The sequence below is a fragment of the Dasypus novemcinctus genome, chromosome 17 (genome assembly GCF_030445035.2).
Source record: "Dasypus novemcinctus isolate mDasNov1 chromosome 17, mDasNov1.1.hap2, whole genome shotgun sequence".
Taxonomy (NCBI): Eukaryota; Metazoa; Chordata; class Mammalia; order Cingulata; family Dasypodidae; genus Dasypus; species Dasypus novemcinctus.
Genome location: NC_080689.1, coordinates 43,933,960 through 43,956,978, shown reverse-complemented (window position 1 = coordinate 43,956,978; position 23,019 = coordinate 43,933,960). Strand labels below are relative to the sequence as shown.

The 23,019-nt window shown below is 42.9% G+C and overlaps 1 protein-coding gene across 2 annotated transcripts in view; it reads right to left on the bottom strand.

Annotated features, from left to right (window-relative positions):
• EML6 (EMAP like 6) overlaps positions 1 to 23,019 on the bottom strand; it is a 299,274-nt gene that overhangs the window by 17,849 nt on the left and 258,406 nt on the right. For both annotated transcript variants that reach the window (XM_058278574.2, XM_058278575.2), the window contains exons 28-29: positions 2,393 to 2,471; positions 140 to 269 (exon numbers count right to left, since the gene is read on the bottom strand). In XM_058278574.2, coding sequence (XP_058134557.1) covers positions 140 to 269; positions 2,393 to 2,471 — 209 coding nt within the window. The remainder of the gene's footprint in view (positions 1 to 139; positions 270 to 2,392; positions 2,472 to 23,019) is intronic.

Below are 23,019 nucleotides of genomic sequence, written 5' to 3'. Positions count from 1 at the left end.
TGAGTCTGGAACTGAGTAGAATGGCCCCAAAGGGAAGGGAAATACTTAAGCTTTGGGGCAGCTGACGAGTGGGACAGTAAACTAAAGGTCTAAAGATCGAAAGCTGCACTGGGCAGCTGGTTCCCTTGCCCACTGTTACCTGTGGAGAGGTTCTGAACGACGCCCGCGGCTGCTGTGTGGAAGATGATGTCGGCGCCTTCGTTAAGGTAATGGAGGTTATTGCGACAGTCAAATCCTCTGTAGCCAAACACATGGTCTAAAGCCAGCTCCTGCATTGACACACAAGACAGAGCAGGCCCTCAGAAGAACCACGGCGGGGGTGAAAACCAGCGTAGGGTCAACAGCTCCGTGTGCCGATGGAACTATTCGGCTGTTGGTACTAAAAACATTTCGTTCTTGACCAGATAAGGATAAAATAAAACCCTTTTTTTTAGTTCCTGAAATGCTAGGGGTAACATTGCTAGATCCCAGAATTATAGTGAGTTTCCTGAAGTCATTTACTTCTTGAGTCCTCAGGAATCAGTGTTCTGATTTGATGCCCTATAAAGGTTACTTGGAAGTTTTATGCCTGTGCCTTGGCAAGCACTCTTTAGGTGAGCTGAATAGTGGCTCAGAGATTTGCTCTGATAGACTCCCATACATGCAACTGGGACCAGCAGAGCAGAAAACTGAGGCAAATGCCACACTTACTTACCCTAAAAAGTTTCTACAAATTTCCCTTTCTTTTTTTTTAAACAGCTAGATACTGTTCTGGGTTTCCAGTTCATTCTTCCTGTCTCATCTTTCATGACAAAGAGCAGTGGCTGATCCAATCAATTCTTTATTCACCAGACATGTGCTGGGCACCTACTCTGGGCCACGGGCATGCTTGCTGGTGGGCTAGAAGGTGTGGGTCTGCATTCTCTAGTTTTTTTGATTCTACCCTTTTTTCCCTCCAAAGCACAGCAGTGGGCTATATCGAGAAACCCACCTAAAATATCACTCCTCCTCCTTATAGGAAAGCATTCGGTTCTCTCATTGTCTGTGGGATGAACCCACACTCCTAGCACCTTCCACACCTTTGACTCCACCTCAGCACTCCTTGGTTGGCTACTAGGTCCCCATGTATAGATATGTAGATAGCTTCCCTTTCTGTATGGTTTTGCTCTTTTTATCTCACTCATCTGCAAAGCCCTTCTCCTTTCAACTTAGTGTTTGCTGGCAGAAGAGGGGAGCCATCTTGGCATAAGACGGCTTTGCAGCTCCTGTCTTACCTGACACTTGGGTATTTCTTGACCTGTGCTGTGTTCCATGATAAATCCTCCTAATACATCCCTCCATTCCAATAAATAAAACCTTTGAAGATGGGTTTCCAGCCTCAGTGAGCTTACAGTCTAGTGGGGTTGACAGACGAGTAAGAAATAATGGCAGTAGAGTATGTGACAAGGAGTCTTGGGGCAGGGGGAGGCGGGAGGGTTTAGAAAGAGGAGCATCAAGGAAGCTTGCACAGAGAAGAGGTTGGAAGGGCCAGGGTGGGGAAGGGGGAGGAGGGCCTTCTGGGCAGAAGCAGGAGCTTGGAATTCCAAGGTAGATTCAGAGAACACTAAGTGGTGGGCTTGAGGGTGGAGATTGGAGTTGCAGGGGAGAATTGTAGGAGATGAGCTTGGAAGGTGGCTCTGGGTAAGGCTGTGAAGTCATGAACTTGAATCCTCTTGGTGATGTGGGAGTCTCCTGGGTCTTAAGGCTGGGGGCAACAGGGCATGTGTCAGGGAGGGAAGGGAGAGTCAGAGGGCAGGAAGAACAGGTAGGGCACTGCTCTTTGAAAACAGGTTTACCAGAGCTCAACCACAGAGTTCAAACCTGTCTCCACTTATTGGCTTGATGAACTGGGCACAAGACCCAACAAGCCACTTAACTTCCCCAAGCCACAGTGTAAAATGGAAACAATGATAGTGCTGACCTCAGAGCTTGTAAAGAATTGTGTGAAACACTTCACGGGAAGTACGGAGCCCAGCACCTGGCTCACCATGAGTGCTCAAGCAGCATTCTAGACGGTGTATAAACATTCTTTCTCTCCTCTTTCTTGTCCATGTAAGGCATGCCGAGGGCCCAAGTGGTACAGGGTATAGGGAAAAGAGGCCAGGTCTGAGGGATATGTCAGTTAGTGCCAATAAGACCCAGTGGAAGGGCTGGGGCGTGGGGAGGAAGGAAGAGGAGGGACATGACCCAGTGGATGAGGTTCTGCTGATGGGGGACACAGTGCTATATGGAAGGAAGAGGGGACAAGAAAGAGCCCACGGATCCATTTGGGCTGACTTGAAGGTATCTGTGGGACATCCAGATGGTGATGTCTGCTAGGCAGATATTAGAACACTGACATAAGATTAAGGGCAAAATAGTTTAACCTCCTCACCTCAACCAGTTTCTTTTTTTTGGTGATGTTGTTCTTCTGGAGTTTCTCAGGCTGGGGAGCTGCTCGGCTAACGGGTGGTCTGGAACAGAGGGCAGCCGGAAGCACGGGGTTGAATAGAAGGCAGCAAGGTGGCTTGCCTGGCACTTTCCACTAAGGCCAGTGCCAGGCTCCAGTCTCTCTTCTTCCCAATCCAGAGGACCCTCCATCTGGGTTTGTCTGTCCCACCAACCCCAGACAAAGCAGCTTCTGACACGAAGGTGCTGCATGACCAGGCCTGGACCGCCAGGCCCCGAGTCGGGCTTCCCAGTCCCTCCATTCCTCCCTCCACCCAGCAGGGACCTGGGGTCCAGGAGGAAGAACGCAAGTGCCAGTGGGGCTCAGTTAAAAACTGGAGGCGAAGAGGCCACAACTGCCTGAGCCCACTGACCTCTTCTGTCAGGATGTGGAAACTGTTTGGGTGTGGTGCGGGCTGGGGTCTACAAGCCAGGCCTTGGGACAGGCCCTGGCGGCTGCACACAGAGTGCTGAGGTCAGTCTCACCACACACCAGGGCAAGTAGGAAGCGAGGGGTAAAGACAGGAGAAGCAGCGCTCCCCCTCGCCCTTGTACCTCAGGGCAGCCGTCTACATTCCGCACTGAAGGTTGTTTTCCCCTTATCCATTTTGGGGATTTGGGTCCCCCAAATTTAATTAAGAGCTTTTATATGGGGCTGAACCCTTTGGGCTCCTATATAAACAGGTCAATTCTTGGTAAGGTGGGGTTCTTGTAAACGGGACTTCTCTAAAGCCGGGGGTGGGTGGCAGGAGACATACGCCAGCTCCAACCGTGTGTTCCAAATCCATTAGTTATTGCTCTTGGGTATGCAAAGAGAAAGGATTACCTTGATCCCCTTGTAAGCAGCAAACAAAGCCAAGTAAGAAACTTAGTACAGTTTAGAGTAGCATTAGCAACCACCTGATTCATGCACAAGCATTTTCCAAGTGAACAGACATTCCTGAGTGTCACAAACCATGCTTCCCGAGCATGCCAGCGAAGAACTAAAACAGAAATGAAAGAGTGCACCAGTCTACAAATTCAGAAAGCTCATACCCTGGCGTCTCTGGGCAAACTCTGCACTAAAGCGCCTACGGAATAGGGAGAAAAAAGGAAGCCTTGTCAATGCTTCCCGCCCACTCTCCGGGACTTGACAAATGTGCCTGGGGACTCTGCTCGTTTTGGAGTGTGCTGGGCAGAAACTTGTCAGTAAAACAATAACATCCTCCTGAATGTCACTGGGAGTTAGGCACAGTGGATGCTTTGTTTCCAAATCAAGTTCAACTCGTAATTTAGCCTAATAATTCCTAGAGTTTCTTGCTAGGTAACTGGCCTGCTGGAATGGCTTGCATTTTTGTGCTGGGGAAAAACAAGGTACCTTTATTTTCTCAAAAACTCTTCAATCAAAACATGTTATATAATCATAAGTGATAATTGGACCAAATGGTATTACAATCACCACCAAAGAATGTGCAGAGAACACACTGCTGCAAAATGACCCCCTGGCTGATGTCATCGCTGCCAAACTGAGCAAAAGTGGAAGGTTGGGCATGCCAGGTCTCACAATTAGACACTTCCTTCACATTAATTACCACTTCCCAAGACATCTGCTCTTTCTTCTGTTTTAGTGGGACTTTCAAATGAAATCCATGGGTTTCTTCCTTTACCAAAAAATGTTTAATTGTATGACAAAAGCAAGCCAGGGTCTGTGACAGGAGCAAGGGGACACTAGAGCTATGGCATGGTTCATAGGCATAATTTGAGATTGAATACAGGGCTCATTTCTGGGGCACAGACAGGTTGTATAATATGTAATATATTATACAGTGTATAGAGAGTATGCATATACGCACAAATGCTGTGTATTTATATATACATGAGACTGTATATATATACACGTAGAAGCAGTCCAATGCTTTTTTTTTTCACCTTGATTTTCAGTAAAAAAAAAAACAACTGAAAAGTAAAGCAAACTCCAAATGTTTCTTATTTCACAAGCTTATGTTTACAGCTGTATTGCTTCAAAACGGAAGGTGAGAGGGGCAATGGGAAGAAACCTGCATTGTGGCAAATTCAGCGCATTGTAGTATTGCCCCTCAGTGGCTGTGGATTCTGCATGAACACTTAGAGCTGAAAGCTCACTGAACACCTGTGCTTTTCCAGAGTTGTGTGAATACTTACTTGACAATTCCCTGCCTCCAAAGGAAAGCAAGTTAAAACACAATACAAGTATTAAAGGCTTCTTTCCAGGTATCCATAAACAGTGCTCTTAACATCCAATGTAGGAGAAGGTGCCAAAACCTTTAAACACAGCCAAACACTGGAGGTTTAGCCTTTTCCAGTGGATCTAGATCCTGCCAGATTCAGATTCCATCGGACATGTGACTCTGAACAGCTCTGCTGAGGTTGGAAAGAGCAGAGTGCCTGAGGACATCCACTTGCTTTTCAGTCCAATAAGCTCTTTATGACTGGTTGCTCCTGGCTGGCACACAGGATGGGAGAGCCAGGAAAGCAGTACGTGCCGTAGCGGATTGGCAGGGAAACCAGGAAGGTTAAGAGCTGGAAGGTGAGGGCACCGGGAAGGGAGGCAGGAAGAGCAGAGGCACAGAGGGTCTTGTAGGGCAGGCAGGGCTCTGAAGTGACTCAGGGAAACAAAGGAGAAAGAGAGCTTAAAGAAATTTAAGGCGGGAGCCTGGCAAGAGAGCAAACAAATTGGGTAATCAGGAAAGAGGATGAGCTCTGTAGAGAACAGGAGAGAAGCTCTGTCCAGGAATGGGGTGGGATGGGGGCACAGAGGAAACCCAAAGAGAGGCCCATGGACTTGGGCATGTGACTTGCTGTAGAGGAACGAGGCAGCCCTGTTCTTGCCCACTGTTAGAAGGTGCAGGTTGCTGGAGATCCAGCCCACACCCATGGTAGAGTCATGACCTCGTGACCCCAGGAACCCTGCTGAAAGAGATGGCATATTCTGTGGGCAAGGCAGGACCTTGGGCAAAGCAATTCCAGCTACAATTCCATCATCTGGCAGCAGAGCTGCTAAAGAGAAAGCTGAGACTCACTTGGATATGTGTGGAGAGTTTCTCTGACACAGGCTCTTACCTCACAAAGGCCCTTCAAGAGCGTTGGTCCCTCCTTATCTCCTCCCTGGTGCTGGACTGGCAAAGTGAGGGATGGAGCCAAGCACACCTAGACCTGAGAGGTGTAGGAGATGGTTCCCAACCCAGATGAGCACAACGTGAGGGCCAGCTGGGAGTGAGGCTCAGAGAGCCTGAGAGAAACAAAGTCCTTCCAATCAGTCTGTATAAAGAGAGGTATGGGAAACTCAGCTCTATTAGCCAAGAAACGCAAGTTTGAAATTGATTTTATTTTATTTTTATTTTTTAAAAATTTATTTATTTATTTCTCTCCCCTCCCTCCTCTGCCCCAGTTGTCTGTTCTCTGTATCTATTTGCTGTGTCGTCATCTTTTGTCCACTTCTGTTGTTGTCAGCAGCACGGGAATCTGTGTTTCTTTTTGTTGTGTCATCTTGTTGTGTCACCTCTCCATGTGTGCAGCACCATTCCTGCGCAGGCTGCACTTTCTTTTGTGCTGGGCAGCTCTCCTTACAGGGTGTACTCCTTGCGCATGGGGCTCCCCTACGTGCACATCAGCACTGCGCATGGGCCAGCTGCACACGGGTCAAGGAAGCCCGGGGTTTGAACCGCGGACCTCCCATGTGGTAGACGGATGCCCTAACCACTGGGCCAAGTCTGCTTCCCTGAAATTGATTTTAGTGTTGCTAGTCAGTCCATGTTCAGTGGCCTTGGAGGATTCTTCAGTTCCTAAAATGTGCCATAAAATGCTCTTTCAAAATGTCTTGTGGAAAACCAACTACTCTTGATCCTGGCTTCAGGTAGGAATCAGTATATGACCTAAAAACCATTTAAGAACCATTTAAGTCCTTCAACAAGTTCTATCACGACAAGGATGGGTCAGGGGGTCTGTGAACCCCTGGACACTGATACAAAACTATATCTGCATCTATGCATTTTTCTGGGGCAAGGAGGCATCATTTATCATGTTTGCAAAGATAACTGTGATTAAAGAGAGAGAGAAAGAGAATGATTAAGAACTACCGCTCTTGGATGAGCCCAGGTTTAAGAAAAGTCTCAAAAGCCATGGGGCTCTCTGTTACCTCAACAAAAGGAACCAGGTTCTGTTAAATGTTTTCCTTTGGCTTCCAGAACTATTTGCAGGGCTTCTTGGTGGTTAGTGGAGTTGAGAGAAGGCAGGCAGGAAAACCAGGGATGCTCTGAGAGAAGTCTGCCATCTTGAAATGCTCTTGACTGAGGCCCATATAACAGCCTTATTATTTTTAAAATGGGAATATAGTATCAGACATGATCATTTTAGGTGAGTATAAAATTATTTGGGTAAAAGATGGAGGGTATGAAGGGTAGAATGGAGGGAACTAAGAGTGAAGAAGGGCAGACTACTGAAGAAGCTACTGCAATAATCCAAGGATAGGGTAATGAAGATCTGGACTAATGCAGTGGTTGTGGGGATAAAAACAAGTGCACACTTAAAAGAAATATTGGGGAAGTGGACTTCACAGGACTTGCAATTGATTGGCTTGAGGAAGTGAAGGGGGAAGAGCAATCCAAGTTGACCATCAGTTTTTTGGCTTGAGTGTCTGGGTGGATGGCAGTACCCCTGACAGAGAGAGAAGAAGACAATTCATGGGGCAAGGTGATGAATGCAGTTTTGGCATGTGGAGCTCTAGACATCTGTTAGATGGCTATACTACTTGGTAGTTCAGCTGAGAAACTGGAGTTGGAGATATGACCCTGGGAATCATCAGCCAATGGGTGGGATGTATGAGATCAATCAGGATGAGAGTGTAGAATGAAATCCTGAGACCTAAAGTATGTGAGGGGGTATGGTCAGAGAGTATGAGGAAAGCCAGGCAAAATTGTTTCAAAAAGGTGACTGAGAGATGCCTAAAACTGCAATGTCCCATATGTTAGTCACTGACCATATGTGGTTATTGAGCACGTGAAGTGTGGCTAGTTCAAATTAAGATATGCTATAGTTGTAAAATACTCATTGAATTTTGAAGAAGCAAAAATAATTTTTAAAAAGGATGTAAAATAACTCAGTGATGGGAAGTGGATTTGGCCCAATGGATAGGGCATCTGCCTACCACATGGGAGGTCCAAGGTTCAAACCCAGGGCCTCCTAACCCGTGTGATGAGCTGGCCCACGTGCAGTGCTGATGTGCCATGCCATGCAGGGGTGTCCCCTGTGTAGGGGAGCCCCACGCACAAGGAGTGCACCCCATAAGAACAGCCACCCATGTGAAAAAAGCGCAGCATGCTAAGGTGGGGCACCACACATGTGGAGAGCTGACACAGCAAGATGACGCAACAGAAAAACACAGATGCCGGGTGCTGCTGACAAGAATGCAAGCGGATGCAGAAGAACACACAGTGATTGGACACAGAGAGCAGACAATGGGGAGGAGGGGGGAAGGGGAGAGAAATAAACTAAAAAAAAAAAACAAAAACACAATGATTTTTATGTTGAAATAATATTTTAGACATACTGGGTTAAACAAAACATTATTAAAGTTATTTTACCATCTCTCTTAACTTTTTTAAAGTGGCTATTAGAAAAATTAAATATCACATATGTGGCTTGCATTGTATTTCTTTTGGACAGCAGTACTCTAGAAGAAACAAGTTCTTCCTTCTAGCCAGACCAAGATAGAAAATAATCTATTGAGTTTGAGAATTAGGAAGTTGCCATGTCAACAGAATGGTGAGGGCAGAAGATAAATGGGGTAGGCTAAAGAATGAATCTGAAAACGGGAAGCCTGGATGACAAGGGAAAGAGGCAGGATGAGGGCAGGAATATGTGAATGAGTGTGGATTAGTGAAAGGATTTGTTTTTCCTGAGTAGGGATAGGGGTGGGAGAGACTGGAATACGTTTCTTGGCTGAGGACACGGATTCAGCTACGGGGGAGAGATTAGACACCTGGAGAGGGGGAAGGTAATGAAGGAATACAGTTGGATAGAAGGTCAGGCAGGGTCCAAGCACAAGCTGAAGGACCAATTTTCAATAGGAGGAGGGACTCATTCCTCTGAGAAGAGACGGAAGGTGAGAATAGTTTATGTGGAATGGGGGGATGGGAAAAAAGGCAGAGGAGTGAGAAAGAAGTGCCAGGATGGAGTTAGTGCCTGATGGCTTCAATTTTCTCAGTGGAGAAGGTTAGAAGAGCCATCTGCCAAGAGTGCAGGGAGTAGGAGTTGGGGAGAAGGTTGAGAAGGGGGCAAAGCTTGGCTGACAGCTGAGAAGGTGGCAGAGGAAATTGACCAATGACAAGAATAAGGACTAAGAATTAGAGAAGAGGGCCTAAGTGCAGTTGGCAGCCGACTTTCCATGGCACCAACATGATGTTTTCCCCAGCAGCACTTACACTGGAGAGGTAGATTATAGGAGGAATACAGGGTTGAAGGTATAAGGGACTGGGAGAGAGTTCAGGCAAGCAACAAAGCAAGGCCAGGAGTGGGGTTATGAACCTGGAAACAGTGGACATTGAGACATCTAGGCACCTGCTGTCATGAGGATGAAGTGCAGGTGTTTTGGGAGTGAGAAATCTAGAGGAGGGAAGGTTAAGTCACTGAGGGAGAGAGGAGTTTCGGATGATCAGGTGACCTGGAGCGGGTTGACAGTTGACTGTTTGCCAGATTCAGAGACAAGAAGTTGATAAACGCCTGGAACAAGTTGAGGTAGAAAATGGCAGAGCATGCTGTAAACGTCAAAGGAGTGCGGTGAGGCTGGTTAAAGAGCACGGTCCACACACATTACACACACGCACAGCAGCACCCTGCTCCTTCACACCAAGAGCCCCCTAAACCTCACGCTTCAAGGCACACGGATCACGTATTCGGACAACTGCTTCTGCAAATACCTCCCCAAATACCACATTGTGACCACACAGCAGCAGAAAGAGGAGGGTAAACACCCCTGGCAGCATCCATTCCCTCCAAATGGAGTATCTGGGGGATTTTCAGAGATGTCATTAAAATGAACAGATCCAACTCTGCAACAGTCTTCTCAGAATGATGTATGCACCCTTTCAATAGAACATTGCTTACCTATTTGTGATGCATTCCTTTATCTCCATAAGTGAGGAGGTGTCTGTCAGCTGGTTACACTGTAGGAGTGTGATTTCCTAGGTGTATTAATCTTATTTTTTAATCAATAGTTTTATAGCACTTTATCTCTGGATTTTTATGCCCTGGCACACTCTGTGATAAAAGGAAACAAACTATTCTATAATGAATGTCAGGTTTAATTCCTAAAATTATCAGTTATATAGAAGTCATCATTGCCTTTAAATAATACAGGAAAATCAAGAGATTTGAATAAGGAAAATTATCTAATAACTAAAGGTAGCATTAAATTCCTTCCTCTATGAAATCAACTAAGTATTGAGCTTTTAGCAGTGTTAACTACCTAGACAATGAGCCTTTGAAATGATTAATTTCAGCATTTTGAGTTTAATAGATGTCCTCCAGTCCTCCTTCCATCTGTCTAAAGAACAGGAATCTAGCTACATTCTACTTACTTAATTAAAGCAGCTCAGATTGCAGAACTCTCACAGATTTAAGGGGCAGAAGGAAGAAGGATCATTTAGCTGAAAGAGAAATGCTCTGGAATGGCCAAGAAGCTCCTTGCCTGGCTGCCCCCCACGTGGGCAATCATTCTCCCACTGCAGGGTTGGAGCTTAGCTTTTAGGCAACATATATGCAACAGAAGTCTCTGTACTAACTCTTGGGCTTTTCCCAGTCACTCCATCATCACAAATAGGACAGAAGTGCAGAATGAGAGGCTCCCCTCTATATGTTAGACCAAGTTTAAAGATTTAGCAGTTTTGAAAGATCTCAGTCTGGTAAATTTGGCAGTGCTTGGGTAGCAGGACTGTCAGTTCTTAACAATTCTTATGATACAAACCCACAAAGCAGCTATTTGTTGATCAATGATGACAAAAGGCCTCTGTCAGGCCCATGGAGCAGAGGCCAAGGCCAGGAGGGCAGGGCCATGGAGGGGAGCACTGTCCCTCTTCTCATGCTCCTCATGTCTCAGCCTACCTTGAAACTGGATTCACTGATTAAATAAAGCATAGTGAAAAATTGGGGGCAAGTTCTCCCAAAAGATTTCTGCCCCCAAAATAGCACAAAAGGTTAGAGGAAAACTGGGGTTACCTACATACAGTGGATAGTGTTAATGCAGGGAAATCTGCCTAAATCTTTTTTACTTTTTAAACATTTTTCCACTTGTGAACATTCTTTGTTTCAGTGGAAATCCACTAAAAAACAAACTTTACATGTAAAATAGATGTGAGGCCTACAAATGATAATTTTTGTTTTTCATTTCCTTTTGCCTAGGTTCATCCATTTAAACCAAATAAACATTTTGATTTCCTATGAACAGATGGTGTGAAGATGAAAAAACATTTAACTCTGAGCAGTCACATGGCCTGTCAGGGCATCATCGGATTCCCCATGGGTCACATCATTTTCTACAAAGACCAGACTACCCATAGGTGGTTACAAAAATGAAGGTGAAAGTATGACAACCTTCTCTTCTTTGGTCTCTGACAAAGAATGGACTAGCAGACCATTCTGAGAACAGATTAATTCATTTAAATATTAAGAGAAGCAGTCTACGAAAATTTATCCTAAATTTTAAAAAAAAGCACAACACAAAAAATCTGGACCCGGTAAGGAGAGACTTTATACAGAAGGATTACTGCAAAGGGGGAACGTGGTTATTGCGTTATGCAGAAGGGACTATTGCAACAGGTAGAATGCTCTGACCATAGATAGGTCTGCAAGTGTCTCAAAAGTTAGGCAAAATGGTTTTTCTTTAGTAGAAAGGAAAGAACTGGGTGTAGGGGGGTGGGATGAAAGGTTGGTGTAATCAGATAATAGATTTGAGACTATTTTATGCTGAAGCAGCCTATTTTCTGGGGGCACACTTAAAGTTTAAGGTCTGGAGGAAGGAGAGAAGCTTAACAAACGTTTGCTTAACAAGAATTTTGTTCTGATAAATTAGTGGGGATAGGCAGTTCAGCTAATTGTTTATAAAGCAAAGAATGGGGGTGTGGAGAGTCTGTGTCTGGCCTTGTCATAGGTAAACAACAGGCATCCGTGAGTCTTATCTACATCACATGGGGAAAGGTGCTTCTTTGCAGTATGTGGTTTTATAGAATATAAAGGGTGGGGAATTTCTCAACCTTTGCTGTTTTCCAGGATCACAAGTCTTGAGCAAAACTTAATATTGTTGATCCATTCTACTCATTCAACAAATATTCGTTTAATATGGACTATGTATGAGACACTGTGTCAGGCATATAGTGCTAACCATGGAAGACACAGTGCCAACCTGTAGAGAACTGAGAGTCTTGCAGACAATGTTTACAATCCAGTGGAACTTGAAATATCTTGATGCCATAGACCCATAAAAGAAGGTTATTAATTTGGGACCAAAAAAAAACACAAAAGAAATAAAATCACCTGCAACATTTCTTTACAGATTCATGGTGCACAGCTTTTCTATAAGACTTCTTTTTGCTTAAGTTCATTAATCTATTCAAATAGATTCAGAAAGGATATTAGGTATTAGAAGAAGATAAATTTTAGGGTCTTACCCATTCAGCCCTAAGCATAGGAAAAGGTTGGAACACCCTAGTGCTAGGGTGGAATTTGAGGTCATTTGGTAATAGCACCCATCAGTTCATAGATGAGGTTACCCCATCATTTAGAAAAAGCTCAGAATCTGCTTCTAATCTTGGTTTGGTAAAAATTAAAATGATTCCTTGGTTTCCTAGGAAACAGATGGCATAGAATGAGAGTGAATATGTGCCAGAAGGACTAAAATATTAATGTAAGAGTAGTCACAGACTCCTTCTTTGTACTCTCCTGCTACGGATAATTCTGGCACCTCAGTGTTTCTTCATGCTGGGCAGTGGAGATGGAATGGCAAGTGAAGTTGTTTTGTGGGGGAAGGCAACTTGTAGAATGGAAACTGCTCCTTTCTTTTTCCTTATCCTCCCTATGGAGGGTTGGGAGAGGGATTCCATCCCCCCAAATACAAGTCTGAAGGTACCTAAACCAGCCTTCCCCCACAACCAGGGATCATCTCTTGTCTGAAAGTTTTAGCTCTTGCTGTTGCTGGGGAGTGGAGGAAGGTCAGGAGAGAGCTAGCAGAGCCCAAGAAGGGCACTGCAGTGAGGGGGAAGAAAAGAACCACCCTCTTCTAGAAATGTAGTATCATGATTTGTCTGCAGATTACAGATGAGGGTTGTTGAGGGATAATGAGATGCTGACAGTTAGGGATCAGCCAAATGGGGGGGGGGGGAGGTTTTCAAGGGGCCACTAGTGTTGGAAAATGAGCCCCTGGTCTGGAGACTACTGGAGTCACCTCTCATACATCCACGTGGACGGAAACTTAGAGCAGATATAGCTGAGACATGTGTCAAAATCAGGGATCTGATTTCCTAGATCCCTCTAAACATGTACTGTCACTCACTCCCTGTCAGACAAAGACTGAGATGCAGCCTGGGAGCAAGGGCCTTGCCACGCCAGGCTGTTGTTTGAAATTATCAAAAGGCAGACGCCAGACAGTGACTGAAAACTGAGGGCCAGAAGGACGGCCAGGGGTGCCAAATGCTAAGAGGAAAAATTTTCTGGGCTCAATTATGGTTTTGGAGACAAGATCTCAACAACATCTCAGACTTTGATCTTTAATCAATGCAGACTAGTAGCTAGAAATAATCATAAATCTTATTAAGTTGTTAAGGATTTTATTTATTCATCAGCAAATATTTCCTGAGTGCACTATTCTCAATTCTAGAGATAAAGTAATGCATAAACAAATTTTTTTTGCTTTCAAAGAGTTGACATCTTAGTGGTCTGTGTGGATTTATGAGAAACTGAAATCTGGCAAACTAAAAGAGCTAATGATTGTTCAACTCTTAAGGCAAACTTCAGGCTCTAACCAACAAAAGTAACATAATAAAGAAGTGACGCTCCCATAAAGGTCATCCTCCTCATTGCCAATATCATATTTGGCAAGAGAGGGCAAGGACAAACAAAGAAGATCTCAAAGAACAGAGTAGGGGAAGCTAGAGGGATGACCAAGAAACATCTTCCACTTGCTGGAGAGAACCGTAGGCAGCCTGAAGCCTGCGCCTGCAAAAGCATGCTCCTAGTGAAGCCAAAGTCACTTTTCCCTAATATCGTGGTAAACATATTGGAGTGTGTTAGAACTGTTTTGGATTAGTTATGCATACCTCCTGAGCTGGTCGGTGTGTAGTCAGTCTCCTAAACATTTGGGTGTGTGTTCACAGAAGACATAAGAGGTAGAAAAGTATAGAATAAAACCTCAGGAAAATGATAATGGAAGCCTCTTATGCCTGGAAATAGCTTCATAAGCATTGCTGTATGTCTCATTGGGGCACTCTGGGGACTTGGGAAGCCCTAACACTGCCTGAAGAAATGCTGCTAGCTCTACCTTATGTAACCATCTCTATAGCGTTCCATATCTTCTAGAATTAAAGAAACTTTATAGTCTCTAACTTTTGTTACATTGCCACCTTTCTATCATTCACATCTCTGTCCTTTGTGATGACGAAGCAGATCGGTGTCAGAATTGGGATTAATGCAAAAGACCCCCTCAAGCCCTTACCAGAATGAAACCAGCTGGATACTTCTTGGGGTTTTAGACATAAGAGGAAATCTAAAGGGAACTTTCAGACCCAAGAGGAAATCTAAATGGAGCTGCATTTTGCTTTGACTCTCATTGAGCCAACTCATCTTGTAGAAATCAGATTTCAGAACTGAAAGACAAAGGGAATTAAAAGATGCTGAAAGTTTTAAGTGTTGGGGAGGTAATGGTAGTAATATCAAAGTTGATATGAAATTCTATCATTAACTGACCTTTGTTTAAAAAAAAAATTGGCCAAGAAGGAGACTGATTTCAAGTTCAAAATTTTAACTGTAAATAATTCTACTTTACTAAGTATTTCCCCTTACAGACATTTGGGTCTTACAACTCTGCCATTTAGAATGAAATTTTAAAGATGGTGTTCAGAGGACAGAAATTAAAAAATGATTATCTAATTGGATTAGGGGCCCCCTCAGTGGAAAATAAGTAGCATTTAAGAAACAAAGCTTTACTGATGATAAATATGAATAAAAAGCAATTGCTTCACAAAACTTCTTTCTAAAAGATGAGATGACTGTGTTACCTAACCAAGTTAAACTGCTAAATATCTCATCTAAGTATATATAAGTTGGTAGCTAAAACTATAAATTTCATAGTTATTCATAATATTTAAGTAAACTACATTAAACTGGTGCTAAGACAATACAATCTAAGTTTTAAAAACTAACTTTTCTATTTCAGATTTTTTAAAAGGGAAAGTTGACCTCCCTGGCCTGAGGTAAGCGGGAGAGGTTGGCAGTGAGTCCAAGGCATTTCTGAGGAAGGGAAAATTATGCTTTATGTCACTTGGAATTTTTATTTATGGCCATAAGTTATACAACTTCTGACGTGAGAAGATGGGAGATGGGAAGAGGTTAAACCTTTCCTTTCTTTAGTAAAAGGTGGAAAACGCTTTAACAAATAAAATAATGCTATAAAAGATGGTTTGGACACAGATTACATTAGATCCCATATTCTTTTATTCATCCCTGGATAGATAGCCAAACGCTACAAGCTTCAGCAATTGTCCATAAAGGATCTTGAAAAAATATAGACTATAGGTGCTTTGGAGAAACAATGCTGGTGTGAACTGTTGGATCCACTTATAAGAATGAAGGTTAGCAAATATTAAAGGCCAATTTCCATGAAAATAGTTCAATTTGTATTTATTCTATATCTTGTCATCCTAAAGTCTGAATGTAGGGTTCTATACCAAATGTATCAAGTAAAAATCTCTATTATTACAGCACCCATTCAGATGGCCAATTAAGCAGTTAGGTGATGGGGAGGTGGGGATGCCTGTGACAAACAGTAGACATTTAAAAGTTTAAAAATAAATTACTAAAAAAGAAACCAAAAAAATAAAATAAATAAATAAATAAATTACTGAACCTGGCCCCACCAGGTGTCAGTAGGAAAATAAATGCCTGGTTAGGTTCATTTGGACTTGAGTCAAGTCATATCCCTTGGGGACATTTTTAGACCCTATCTATAAATTATCAATAAAATGTTTTTGTGATCCATTCTGGTGATCATGCAGTTACCACAAAATTGGGGTTGCATGATAATCTGATCTATACAGAAATTTGGATGTGGGCACTAAATATTTCTATATTAGTAACTTTCTAACCTCCAGTTTCTATGGTGTTTTTTTTTTTAATTGCGAAAATTAAGACCTCTGGAAATGGGCCAAAGATGTTTAAACATTATTTAAATATATATTTTGGAATCTCAAAATGTAATCTGAATATAATTACAATTTTCAAAGTCATAATCCTAAGTATACTGTTTTTATAAGTTGATTCCTATGGCATCCCCAAGCAGTGTTATAAAAACTATGACCCACTGGAATTGTTCCACTTAAATTACATAAAGTTTTAAAAGTCTTTAATGATTCTTGAAATTGACTTGGTTGTATTTACTGGCATCCTTAATTGATTTTTTTAAACGAGATTCTGGGAATTGGACCTGAGACCTCCTACATGGGAAGGAGGTGCTCAACCACAGAGCTACATCTGCTCCCCTTTAATTGATTCTTAAAAATTTATATGGAGATGTTACTGGGTAATAAATATCTTTATATATACAAAAGTGTTTACAAATGATAATAATAGACTGAGGTTCTCTTCTGCAATAATAACACTAGTTTTTTCATTAGAAAAAAATTGGAAGGCGAATGAGCTGGATATTTTCCATGTGCTCCTCTAGATCTACTCTCCACCCTTTTCCATCCTACTCTGTGCCTGGACAGGATGGCCTTCATAGACTATATCAATAGGTTCTCTTGACCTTTAGCTTCTGACTAGCTTTGGCTAAAGGGAGGTACCAAAAGATCAGAGGGTGAGAGGAAAATGTGGTGGTGGCATTTATTCCCTTGATATCACCTTGCTGGAATTCAGGTGGGCTACCTTCAACCTTCTTCCTCAGCTTGTCAGGCTGCCCTCTCCTACAGCTACATTCTCCAGGTCTGGTGAGACTTTTGTCCCAAAGCCCCTTCAGGCCTGGTAATGGCTCGCAGGTTTTGCTGTTCCCAAGGTGCTTCTCCATCTCTCCTTGCTCTTCTTAACCCTGCCCACACCTCCACTAAAAGTCCCATTATTAGCTCCCCTCAATTACCCTCTTTCAGAGTACTCTCTTTTTACTACTAGGCTATATCTGACATAGATAGTTAAGGTCAAACTTCCCTTTCTACCAATTTCATGAGACTGTATTTAAAATACTAGATGTCGTAATTTTTTGTTTTTTATAATCCAATTTTAGGGAAATTGAACCAAGAAAAGAAAAAGAAAGATTTAAAAAGTTTTGGACAACACTATATAATACAGTATTTAGAAATTTAATGTTACAACATATAAAACGGAATGTCAAAGAGATAAAATGGCTCAGATTAAACAAGGCAAAAAAAAAAAAAGGACCAAAATTTAAAATATCAGCATGATCTTTAAAAAAAGTATAATTTTTCTACAATTACTTAAGCAATGTCTATTAATGTGAAACAAACTAAGACATGCTTATAGAGCCCAGATTCCATCTTTGGGATAGGAAAACTAAAGATGAGTGTGGAAGATTTTGTTAAAAACAATGTTGATTGGGAACGGATGTGGCTCAAGCAATTGGGCTCCCATCCACCATCTAGGAAGTCCAGGGTTCGATTCTCTGGGCCTCCTGATGAAGGCAAGTTGGCCCACATGGACAGCTGACCCACGCAGAGTGCTGGCTGGCATGGGAGTGTTAGCCAGAGTGGAGACCTGGCACAGCTAGATGATGCAACAAAAAGAGACACAGAGAGCTGAGGTGGTGAAGGAGATTAAGCACCTCTCTCCCACTCAAGAAGATCCCAGATCAGTTCCAGGTGACGTCTAAAGAGAAGACAAGCAGATACAGAAGAGCACACAGCGAATGGACACAGAGGGCAGACAATGGTGATGGGGGAGGGGCAATAAATAAATCAATAAATCTTTAAAAAAAAAACCAATGTTGATTTTAGAGGCACATGAAGATATTGCTAAAAAAAAAAAGGCATATGCCAACCCAAAGAAATGTCTCCTAAAGACCAAAATAGTGACAACTTAAAACATGAAACAACAATAATGAGAAAATTATTAATTAAAATCAGTTGAGGGAAGTGCACATGGCTCAATTGATAGAGTGTGTGCCCACCATATGGAGGGTCCAGGGTTCTATACTCAGGGCCTCCTGACCTGTGTGGTGAGCTGGCCCACACGCAGTGATGTTACGTGCAAGGAGTGCCGTGCCACACAGGGGCACCCCTGCGTAGGGGAGCCCCATGTGCAAGGAGTGTGCCCCACAAGGAGCGCCACCGTGTGTGAAAAAAGCACAGCCCAGGAGTGGCACCACATACACAGAGATGATGCAGCAAGATGACACAACAAAAAAGAGACCCAGTTTCCCAGTGCCACCTGATAATACAAGTGGACGCAGAACACACAGTGAATGGACACAGCAGAAAATGGGGGGTGGGGGGTGGGGTGGCAAGGGGAGAGAAATAAATAAATAAAATAAATCTTTAAAAAAATAAAATAAAATCAGTTGTATCTTAAAAAAAAGGCTATATTAATAAACTTAAAAAAAAAAGGGATATCAACAGTAGTCCATTACTTGGTGCTCACCCAAAAATGAGAGTAGGAAGAGTAACAAATGATTTTTTGAATTAAAAAAGAAAGACACAAATTTGTTTAATTGATATACTTTCCCTTTCTTAAAAATTCAAGTAGTTATAAGTCTGGAACAGAAAAAATATTTTTTCTGGAATTTAGAATGACCTGAAACTTGGCCTCCCAGGATATGTTTTTAAAAGTTGAGCTTCCCCTTCTCCAGTCTCCTACCTTCTCTACACTGTCATCTGCATTTGGGGTGTGGGTGAGCAGAGTTTCCTGAAGAGTCAGGGAGGAGTTCACAGGAAAGGCGCGGGATATGACTCCCACGAGAATGACCAAAAAACTTCTCATGCCTGGCAAAATCCTTACTCCACAGGGGTCTTGCTTATGTCCCTAGAGAAATTTGGGGAACTTGGGAGGGTATACCTCTAAGTTACCTCCTGTCTAGTTCTACCTCCTACTTTATCTTTTCACCTCCATATGTGTCTGCATCTTTTGTCATAACATAACCTCCACATCCTCTGACTGTTGGCACCCTTCCAACATTCATATCACTGTCTAGTTGTGCAAAACACATGCCCCATGAGAGAAGCAGTCCTGGATAGTCCTTTCAGCAGAGTATAACGTGACTGTTGCATTTTGTGTCTCATTCTCCTTCCTTCAAAGTAGTGATTTAAACATTATAATTTTTGTTCTGTCCCCTCTTTGCCACTATCTGGCTTGCTCTGGTGGTTCATGTTGTCATTAGCCATAGGACTGTGGGAGCTTTTTCTGGACCTGGGTGAGAAGACTTCACGACATCCTGAGACCCTGGACTTGGGGCTGGATGCAGTAACTGGTTGAGACTTTGGGATGTCTCTGGTGAGGAGGTCATCTCATACGTGGGCAAGTTAAAAAATGAAGCCAGTTTTGAAAGTGTAGGTATGACAAGAAAAGAGTAGAATGTAGTGGACATTTGATATTTTGAGTCTATCCAGAAACCAATCACTCTAATTCTCATAACAGCTCTGGAATTTTGTTTGGGGATCCATCTCTCCCCCAATTCTTAGTCCATGTGGCTGTGGTGGATGATGCTAGTCTCTGGGTGGCATGTGACTTACTTAGGAATAGCCAATCAGAGGCTCAGATTTCCCAGGTCATAGTGATTGGTTCAGGGGCAGTCATGTGACCCACCAGAGCCAATGAAGCATCACAAGACCTTTATGGGGACTTATGAATCAGAGGCAGTTCTTCCCTTCTGTTTTTGTACTGCAGAGGCTGTAAGGTCTAGACCAGGGGTTCTTAACCTTTTTTGTTCCACGGACCCCTTTGCCAGTCAGGTGAAAACCACAGGCCCCTTACTAAGTCCACACTATACTGTGTATTATTTAATAAATATATCATACCCGCACAAACACATCCCCACAAGAATAATGTTTTTTTTGAAATTCAATTCAAGCTCATGGACCACCAGTTAAGAACCCCTGGTCTAGGGGAACTGCAACCATCTTGCTACACGAAAAACTGCAACCACTCAGAAGCAGCACAACTAGAGAGAACAGAGTCCTGGTGGCAAGATTTAAGTTCCTATGTCAAGTGACACCTGAAGTTGCCCTCTCCCAGCATTTTCATTTTCAGGTGTGTAAGCCAATAAATTCTCTTTTGCTTAGACCAGTTTGGGTTGGCTGACCCCTTTGAAAGTCCTGCCTTAGAAACCAAGAAACAATATATAAACTGTGTGATATTTATAATAAGGTGAAAGGAATTCCTTTATTTACAGGCAACTTTAGTGATTTGGAACTGAAGAAACTTCAGGGATTTTATAACTGTTAAGTTTGGGAGGAGAATTCTGTTTTAGCCCGGAGTCAAAATAGAGGATTTTGGTACCAACCCTTTTGCTGTGCTGACAATCAGCAATTCGTAATTTAACTTGCTCTGAAAAACCATGATTTACCCTCTTCCCTTCTTTTTAAAAGTTTTTTTTCCCCAAAGGAACTTAACATTTTAAATTATCTATTAAATAATTAGGTTTGCAGATGGACAAAACAGATATTACGTTCTGAGAAAACACGGTAAAGTAAGAGATGAGGTCAAAAGTTGAGGGCAAGGGACCTTGTCAGGCTGGAGTCGGGGCTTGAGAGAGGGGTTCTGGAAAGGGTGCCCTAGACCAGCCTTAGCTGCATGTCAGCAGGGGATGGAGGAAAGCCCAGTGGGGCAGCACTGAGTGTCCAGATGAGGTCTGAAAGCCTGGATTTCCAGAATCTGAAAAGTCTCCATGACTTTCCTCAGTCACATGCCACACATGGCAAGTGAGTGCAGAATTACCCAAAGGCTCACCCGAGGTTGGCAACTGGCTAGACAAGTGTGGCTGGGTCAAGGAGGCACATCATCCTGGCAGGCTAGGGCAAAGCTGAAGCGGGCAGGAAGGCTACTGGATGGCCACCAGCCAGGTACTATACATTTGGAATATACAGCCCAGTATTCTGAGAGCAACTTTAAAATTTCTCTCATCTTTCTAACCCCTCGAAAGATTAAAACTGGGGAAAGGATGTAGCTCAGTGGTTGAGTGCCTGCCTCCCACATACGAGGTCCCAGGTTCAATCCCTGGAAAGATAAGAACTCACAGTGTGTTTGATATTGTACAAAGAAGCATGACCCAAAGTCAAACTGCTATTTTAAATTCAAAATACTGAATCTAATTAGAAATAGCCTATAATTATTTTAAAAATTAGGAATTAGGAACTCAGTTGCTTAAAAAATGATGGATGCATAATATGCAGCTGCTTCAAGGCATTTTTTTCTCAATGTGACATGTTGACCTTATCTCACAATTTCTAACTGCTTTTTGAGAAGGTGCAAAGGGATTTAAACTGGAGATAGAGCTGCCTGAAACATTGGTAAGTGGCAAAACAGGTCCCTGCACTGAGTGGTGTTTTGAGTTTACCTGGTGACCCTCAAGTATTTGTCTCCCATTAGATAAGAATTTTTGATGCATGTCTTGGCCCTGGTGTTTGGAAAAGACACCCAGGTATATGTAGATATGCATAGGAGGGGACGATGAAGGGAAGGTCAAAGAGAGCTCAAATCAGCAGGGTTTGAAGTAGTCAGAGGGAGCAATGCCAGACTCTATGACTGACAGTCCGAATATTCCCAGGGAGAAGCTGAGCCCTGCCTAGCACCATGGTCCTGTGTCCAAGGTACCCAGCATTTCTGGTTCTGTCCCTCTCTCATTCTCAGGGCATCTGAGTCCTTGGAGCAGACTTTGTACCCCAGCTGAGCACTAAGGTTTGGCTGCCGGACTTTGTCATGAGTTCCCCAACCCCCAACTTTTCATTTCTTATCCTTCTTTCTCACAGATTCTCTGAATGCCTTGTCTTGCTTGGCACCCCTTTCTCCCTTCTGCAATTTAGAAGGTACCTAGGGTCCTATTTCGGAGGTTCGGGTAACCCTAAAGTCATGGACAAGGATTGACCCAGATGCTTGTTCTTGGTTCTGATCATGATTTGCCCCCATGGAGCTGAGATATGAGACTCCACTTACCCCTCCTTACTAACTTGTCTCTTCCTGGTGTGGGCCTGCTTTGCTCCCAGCATGCTGTGCAGCTGGCATTGTGCTCTCTGGTTACAGCCCTTTCTGGGAGCTAACACTGTCAAGGCTTTTTAAGTCTTCAAGGAAGTTGCTTTCTATAGAAGAGGCTTGATTATTCCTCTGGACCCTATATTTATCTTAAAATTGTCTTTTTTTTTTCCACTACATGTTTTCTTAACAACATCCTGGTGTGAATTATTTTTTTAAAATGCCAGTGAAATGTCTACCACTTTATCTCATAATACTAAGACTTACTTTTTTCTTTTTGTAAAAAGCACCATAATTTATGCTCCCCAGTGTGACAGAGTTAGACTCAGCAGTGGTTTCCCTATGCAAGACCCTTCTGTCCTTCTGCTCGAACCTCTAATTAGTAATAGCATTGGTAAGTGTACATCCAAGAGACTTAAATCTTTGGACTGTCCATGTGCCAACTGAGCCCCAAATCTCAATGGAGTTGCAACACCTACTCTCCAGTTCAATGGACTCACCCAGGACAACTAATGAGGAGGAGATGATTGACAAACAATATATCAAGGAACCAAGAGTGCCTACAGCTGCAAGCAAGAGAGTCCCATCTATCGGATGTAAGGGATCGAAGCCCCCCTCAAGTAATGGTGGAGTGGGCATCATCATCCCAGAGTCCTCAGGATTGGGAAACAAACTACAGACTAAAATAAACTTACTAGTCTTCTACTATAGACTACCTGTGATTCTAACAATGGAAGAAATACCATTGTGGAGGCAGTGACCCATAGATGTTCCGGGGTTAGGGAGAGAGAAAAACAGGTGCAATAGGGGGCCATTTTCAGGACTTGAGAATCACCTGATTGATATTACAATGACAGATACAGGCCATTATATATCTGGGCCATAATGTACAGAGTTGAATAGGAGAGAGTGTAAACTATAATGTAAACTATAATCCATGTTTAGTGGCAATACTCCAAAATGTGCTTATTAATTGCAATGAATGTACCACACTAATGAAAGATGTTGCTAATGTGGGAAAATGCAGAGGTGTGGGAAGCGGGGCATATGGGAATCCCCTATATATTCTCTGCAACATTTATGTAATTGAAGTATTTTTTGAAAAATAAAAAAAGAAGGAAAAAAAAGCAATCATAAAAAGTCAATCCTGTATATGTTAATGTACTA